The 7,282-nt window shown below is 37.4% G+C and overlaps 1 protein-coding gene across 1 annotated transcript; it reads left to right on the top strand.

The window, feature by feature from the left end:
* The first annotated feature begins 4,592 nt into the window (after nt 1-4,592).
* On the top strand, nt 4,593-6,159 carry LOC141653786 (remorin-like). The gene is made up of 5 exons (XM_074461637.1): nt 4,593-4,878; nt 4,967-5,041; nt 5,148-5,235; nt 5,561-5,642; nt 5,731-6,159. The coding sequence occupies exons 1-5, from the start codon at nt 4,728-4,730 to the stop codon at nt 5,923-5,925; spliced, it is 591 nt and encodes a 196-aa protein (XP_074317738.1). The 5' UTR covers nt 4,593-4,727; the 3' UTR covers nt 5,926-6,159.
* The last annotated feature ends 1,123 nt before the right edge of the window (nt 6,160-7,282 follow it).

Genomic DNA, 7,282 nt, shown 5'->3' with positions numbered 1-7,282 from the left:
GCGTTCAGGGGCAAATTTCCTCTTCTTCTGCTGTACAGGCTTGAAAAAAGTGTCAATATTGAGCTTATGGGTAATCACATTAGCATCTATGCCAGTCATATCAAAGTGTGGCCAAGCAAAACATGTAGATTTAATTTTAAGAAAGCTTACCAATTCTGGCCTGACATTATCAAGGACATCAGATCCTACCAGTACATATCTGCCGGGATACTCAGGGTCTAGGATTACCTGATCTGTTTCCATTTGAGTTTGTGCCACATAAGTGCTCCTGACAGGATACTCTAATTGCTAGGCGAGTGACTTACCTGCCTTGTAAGGTTTTAATGAATCAGTATAGCATTCCTGACGGATTTTTGTTCACCTTTGATTGTTGTTATTCCCCATTCCCGTGGAATTTTGACACACTGGTGGTAGGTTGAGGGGATGGCTCTAACATTATGGATCCAAGGTCCGCCCCGAGATGCGTTGTAGGATGAGAGGCGCTCTAGGACTCCAAATCTTTCATATGATGAGACTCCTTCAACGTAGGTTGGCAGGTAGATTTCCCCTAAAGTGTTCCTGGTTTCACCACTGAATCCTACCAGGACATTTGACTTTTTTATGATCTGATCCTTGTCAATATTCATGGCTTTCAGGACATCAAGCATGATCAGGTTGACTGAGCTGCCACCATCTACTAGAATCTTCAGGACACGAGCAGTACCAATTTGCATGGTGATGACCAGGCCATCATGATGTAAGTCTGAGATTCCCTACATATCAATGTCATCAAAAGTAATTTGAGGTTTATAGCTTATTTGTTCTTCTCTGTGGGAGAGCCGACCAAAGTGAGTGATGCGGTGAGAGAATGTATACGGACAATGCTTTCGGAAGGTGAAGGGGTGCCGGATTGGGCACGGCTTTTTGTCAACTCATGCATCAAGCACCGAAAGAGGAAAGGGGGTCCAATCAATAGTGGAGGTTTTGTCACTTTCTTTGTGGCTAAGTATGTGGGGGATATCCCGGATGATCAAATCCCCGTTTGGGGAAATTATTTTTACAATGCACAAGGTTTGGAGGAAACTCACATGATAAAAGTCCTCGATCAAATTGATTTTTCATGCTCTTGGTTAGGAATAGGGAAGACTCCATACATGACCCTCCCTCGAAATGGTCCAATTTCTAGTGGCTCACATGCCATACATTTCTTTTCCCCGACCGATGTGGAAGAAGAACAAGGGCCTAGGGTAAGAAGAAGAAGAGTAGCCACACCCCCTATTATCAATATGGAGAGTGAAGAAGAGAGGGAAATTGAGAGGATTGAGAGTGGCCCGACCTTACAAGATACACCAATGTATGAAGCGGGGGGAAGTTCAAGCACTCCAATCGCCCCTTGGCAACAAAAAATGTTTAATTACTTATATGACACCCGGGGGACCTTGGAAGCAATTAGTGGGAGAGTTGATAGCTCCTATACTTGGTAACAACAACAAGGGCTAAGACTAGAGAGCTTAGACCAATAGAGGATAGCTAGCATTGAGCATGCAAAGTTGAGTGCGGAGGCCGAAGCGACCCAAACAAAGATGCTAAGAGAGATTGCCCAAAGGCAAGAAGACTCCATTGTTTGGAAACAACAACAAATGGAGCAATGGAGAGCAAATGAGGCCTTGTGGAAGGAACAAAATGTTTGGAGGGGGCAAATGACCGAGCAATTTAGGGTGCAAAATGAGCGCCACGCCCAATACATTGAGGATTCCTATGAAGATGCACAATCCCAAGAAGACTCTCTTGGCATTATCCGTGGTCTTTTTGGCATGACCATCAACAAGAACAACCCCAATTTCCAACCAACAATCACTCAAGAACAAGTGGATGAGAGCTATGAGAGGGTAAGGAGAATTAGGGAAAACCGAGAAAGGAGAAGGAGAACCAAGGGGACATACGAGCATGGCGGCACCTCCTCCACATTGGGGATAATGTGGAAAACAAGTGTGGGGGAGGATTTATCCTTGTAATATATGTATATAGTTCCCTTTAATGCACCCAAATGAAAAAAAAAAAAAAAAAAAAAAAAAAAAAAAAATCTCGGCTACGTAAAAACCCACAAGGGTGGGCGCCTAGGCAAAAATGGGAAGGTGGCCGAGGACGGAATGAAAACCCAAAAGGGCATTTCGGGCAAAATGAAAAATAGAGAAGCGAGCCACCATGAGAGGAAAGGAAAGCTAAGGTGAAAACCCGAAAAGGCACCTTAGGCAAAATGAAGGATTTTCAACAAAAAAAATTGAAAAAGAAAGAAAAAAATCTGAAAAATTGAAAAATACCAAAAAGATGGAGGGATAAGAAGGGAGCGATAAGGGGGGTCTTATAAGGAAGTTTTATTAGGTTTTAATTTCTTTTTGAGTCACAAAAATTTGCTCCAAATTGGTGGAATTATGTCGGTTGCTTGGTTGTGATTCTTTGTGGTGTTTAGCCAACAAAGTAACATGATCTTACATTGAATGGAGTGATAAGGGGGTGCTATAAGGAGGTGAATTGATGATGTGTGAGGAGGTTATATAGGCCACTTTGCTATCACCTTGGGATAAGGTGAGAGTGGTCATCTCTTGCTTGGTGATACACGAAGGGTGGTTGTGATGTTGATGAGTCGGAGTTGGAGGTGTGTAGTGTCTTGTAATGAGGGTGATATAAGGAGGGGGTGTGAGAGGAGAGTAAGTGTCAACAATTGAGTCTAGATTTTCTTCATTTAATCGATGGATTGTTATTGAGGGTGATGTAAGGAAGGAGTTGCAAGACAAGAGTGATCGAATTCTCCCATGCTCACTTTGCGGACTCGATTGATGTTTTACTTAGTCTTGAGTTTACTCGGGACGAGTAAGAGTTCAAGTGTAGGGGAATTTGATAGAGTCTATTGTGTCATGTCAATTGTGTCAAATTAGGACGTTTATTAGAGTCGTGAGGCCAATTTTGTGCACTATCCTTGACATATACTGGCTTATTCCATTTGATTGTAGTTTGGACATATTGAGCTTTATTTTGGTTCACACATCTCACAAGGCTAATTCAAGCTTCTATATCAATGAGTCGAGATGGAGATTTCATTTTGCACTAGCTGAGACATGAAGTTCAGCTAACCAAGTATGATCAAATGAAGAGGGGGAAGCAAAGGATAAAGGTGATAATCGATTTTTGAAGAAGGACTCCCGAGCCGGGCACAGCCTGCGCCTCAGTGCGCAGCCTGCGCAGTTTGCGCCTTTCTCTAGAGCCTGCGCATTTTTAATGAAACACGGGCCTAATTTTCCGCAATTGAGCTTTTGTGAGACGGTCTAACCTAGATTTGTGTGCAGCACTATAAATACCCCAAGCTTTTGAAGAACAATTGATCTTATGCCTTACTTTTAATCTTGTAATAATTAAACTTTAATCATTCCATATTAGTTGTAATCTTTCCACAAAGAACTTGGGTTGTATGATGACTATGGTTGGCTAAGTCCCTTTTTTTGTTGGTGTAATTCCTCCAAAGTTTCCAACTTTGGTGTTTGTAAGACTCTTTAATCCTTCCTTATTTATCAATTACTCTTTCCTTGTGTTTATTTCATATGTTAAGTGAATAAATGTATGGATTAGCTACCCTTGCATGTTGTTTACTTAATTAGTGCAAATTCTAGAGAAGTGGGTTCATTTGTCTAGGTTTGTTGAAGCAAACTTGTTGTGTGTTGAATTTGATAAAAGGATTCACATTATAAGCAGGAAAGTTTATGTCTTTTCTTATTTGTATAGGTTCATCTTATGAGAATTGATCCTAGCCTACATATCTTGGTATAAATCTTCATGCTCATGTTTAGTCACCTCTCATGGTATTGAGTTGTTGGGTAAATTTTGATGGATGCATATGAATGGTCATTTGTGTGTGTTACAATCTTGATATGGTGGTAAAAGGTTGATAATTTAGGAAGAGTAAAGAGAGTCTAACCTATCATTTGTTGGTTACTAAAGAGAGATTACACCAAGTCCCCTCTCATATTGATTTCTTGCAATCTAAGCAAAGTTTTTATCTTTTAATCATATTCCATGATTTTTCCAAACCAAAGTTTCTCCTTTTATGTTTCCTACATGTTGACCATTGTTAATATCCATAGTTTGTGATTAGTTTTCGTTGTTGAGTCTTAATTGTCATTAGTACTTTAATTAATTGTTGGTCAATAGTTTACAAGTCAAGTTTTAGCTTAAAGTCATTCTCTTTGGTTCGACCCTTACTTCCGCTTTACTATTATCTTGTTATAAATTGTTTGTTTAATAGGTTAATTAGCAGATTTATGACACCCTTGTCTTTTCCTATCATTTATCTACCTATACAAGAGAAGATACCTCGGTTGAAACCACGGCATCGTCGGGGTCAAAAACTAGTCTAAAAAAAATGAGGTCGACCAACTAAAAAGGAGACGACAATGCCGTGAAGGTTGAGCTGTAGTTTTATAGACTTTAGGGCTGTCTTTTGTCCAACACGGCAATGACCCCACAGCACAAAATAAAAATATCTTTGAATTCTCCAAATAAAAAAACAAAGAAATGAATTAATTAAGGAGATTATATGGCGAAATTAAGCTGTGTTTGTTGATATGCTGTTTTGTCAGCTGTCATTTAAGTCCTATTTCAACTAACTTCATCTTCCACTCATTCCTTCCTCAATCATCATCCTCCATTATTCTTCCATAACCTATTTTTTTTTTTTTTTTGTAAATTAACTCGAAATGGGAGAAGAGGAGACCAAGAAATTAGAAGAAGAAGAAGAGAAAGTTGAGAACGAAGCAGAAGTTGATTCAAAAGATGGCTCTGTAGAAAAGAGTGTTGTTGTTTCTCATGTCACAGATTCCGAGTCCAAACCTTCTTCTGCTGATGAAAGTAAAAACATTTTCACCCTTTTAATTGTTGAGTCCTGCAATTCACCCTTTTTACCATGTCAAAAATTAAATATGACTATTTTTTTTAGAGGCAATTGTACCAGTAACAACACCAGTTCCAGAACCTGAGAAGAATAAGCCTTCTGGAGGATCAATAGATAGAGGTATATATATGATTATATTATTTTTGTATTATACGGAATATATTTTACTTGAATGTTTAAAACAATCGAAATCGACAGCACATGCTTAATTTTATGTGGGTTACAGATATTGAGTTAGCAAGGCTTGAGCAGGAAAAGAAATTAGCTCTTGTTAAAGCATGGGAAGAAAGTGAAAAGAGCAAGGCTGAAAACAAGTATGAATTCATCCCAACTCACTATTTTAGTTTTTTAACCAAATCAAGTCATTTTTTTTTCATTATTCTGTAACTGTCATTCTCAAGGATTGGTTAGTTGATATCCCTTTATTGTTGACATCTTTCTGTATTTGGCAAAAGTTGGATAACCCGGTTCTTCTTAGATTGTTTGTCCCAATTAATTATTTCCGAATGATTGAGACGGAGGGTGAGATGAAGTATCCACTGAGCAATAACTTAAAATTAGTCCGTCAATTTGTTAATTCTATATACCCAGTTTGTGAAAGTTGACAGCTTAATTGAGTTCCTTTGATTTGACAAACAGAGCATGCAAGAAACTGTCTGATATAGAGTCTTGGGAAACCAGCAAGAAAGCTTCTCTAGAAGCTGAGCTCAGGAAAATGGAGGTGAGATACCCTTGATGCTTTCGATAGTCGATTATGCGAAATTGAGATTAGTTTTAAGTATCCATTTGCTGAAACTGTAACAAAACAGGAAAAGCTGGAGAGAAAGAAGGCGGAATATGCGGAAAAGAAGAAAAACAAGGTGGCAGGAGTTCACAAATTAGCAGAAGAGAAGAGGGCAATGATTGAAGCACAGAAAGGGGAACAACTACTCAAGGCAGAAGAATGTGCTGCTAAATTTCGCGCTACCGGAAACATCCCAACCAAGTTTCTTGGCTGCTTTTAAGTTTCAACTGCTGGGAAACTCGATCCACTTCCAATGAACAAACAACAATGCATTGAGTGCCTCTAGTTTTACGCTTAAATTTTCCGATTCATTTGTGTTACTGTATTGATTTGTTATGGGAATGTGTATAGGTGTGATTTTGTGTATCTAGTCTTTTTTTTTCCATTTGTTCTTTTCATTGGATAATCCAGATATATATCGCCAATTTCTTATTACACAAATTCTCATTTGTGACGGATACTTTTCCTCATAAGCTTGTGATCTCTCACAAAATGCAAATGGGAACGAGTGGGAGAGAGATTGTGAGGGGTAACAAGCAAGACCTTATTATATATTCTTATTATTATACACGAATCCATCAAGGCAGAAATTGAAACCCTGGTTTGTATTACTCCGTATAAACAACTAAGGCCCTGTTCTTTTGGACTTAAAGTTACTTAATTTAAGTTAACTTCAGATCCTATAAGTTTAGTTGATTCGATTCGATCCTATAAGTTGATTCGAGATCATATAAGTTCGATTCGATTCGAATCCTATAATTTCGATTCGATTCGATCCTATAAGTTCGATTCGAATCCTATAAGTTCGATTCGATTCGATTCGATCCTATAAGTTCGATTCGATCCTATACTCACTTAATTTTAGTTCGATTCGATCCTATAAGTTCGATTCGATTCGATCCTATAAGTTTAGTTCGATCCTATAAGTTCGATTAAGTTCGATCCTATAAGTTCGATTAAGTTCGATCCTATAAGTTCAATTCGATCCTATAAGTTCGATTCGATTCATTCGATCTTATAAGTTCGATTCGATTCGAATCCTATAAGTTTCAAATCCAAAGAATGCGCCAAAGGTTATAATTGTTGTCTAAAAAAAATAAAGGTTATAATCTATTTGAGAATGATATTGGAAACTATTGCCTTCCACCTTCAGCATCCCTGCTTACTACTAAGTGAATAAAAATTTTCAAAAGTTTTTCCTCCAAACTCCAACTACTTATATAAGAAAACAAATGAGATTTTCACATTAAACTATTATCTTTTAAAAGCACGATTTTTTCATTAAATTCTAAACTATAATTATAATGTTTTAATCAAAATAAAATAAAATGGGCATAAAATTATAAAATACAAAATTGCCAATTTTTCCTAGAAAATGACTTGATGCATACTTACAGTGTATAAAAGAGAAATATAGCAAATCACCCTCATAAGTTTGATACTATGTGTAATTAAATCCTTTAACTTATAAATGACATGCTCAATTTTTTTATTAGTTTTGAAGTTTATTTTTTTTTCATATTAAAATACAATGAGATGAAATATAAAAATATTAAGGTATAAATTTGTGTGAATAA

Source organism: Silene latifolia, chromosome 4 (assembly GCF_048544455.1).
Source record: "Silene latifolia isolate original U9 population chromosome 4, ASM4854445v1, whole genome shotgun sequence".
NCBI classification, from domain to species: Eukaryota; Viridiplantae; Streptophyta; class Magnoliopsida; order Caryophyllales; family Caryophyllaceae; genus Silene; species Silene latifolia.
This window is presented reverse-complemented; position numbering and strand designations above follow the sequence as displayed.

What these genes read in the sequence shown, in the direction of transcription:
- LOC141653786 (XM_074461637.1), top strand. Translation starts at nt 4,728, where the DNA reads ATGGGAGAAGAGGAGACCAAGAAATTAGAAGAAGAAGAAGAGAAAGTT. An exon ending in AAGAGCAAGGCTGAAAACAA is followed by an intron (nt 5,236 to 5,560) that starts GTATGAATTCAT and finishes TTTGACAAACAG; the next exon opens with AGCATGCAAGAAACTGTCTG. An exon ending in CTGAGCTCAGGAAAATGGAG is followed by an intron (nt 5,643 to 5,730) that starts GTGAGATACCCT and finishes GTAACAAAACAG; the next exon opens with GAAAAGCTGGAGAGAAAGAA.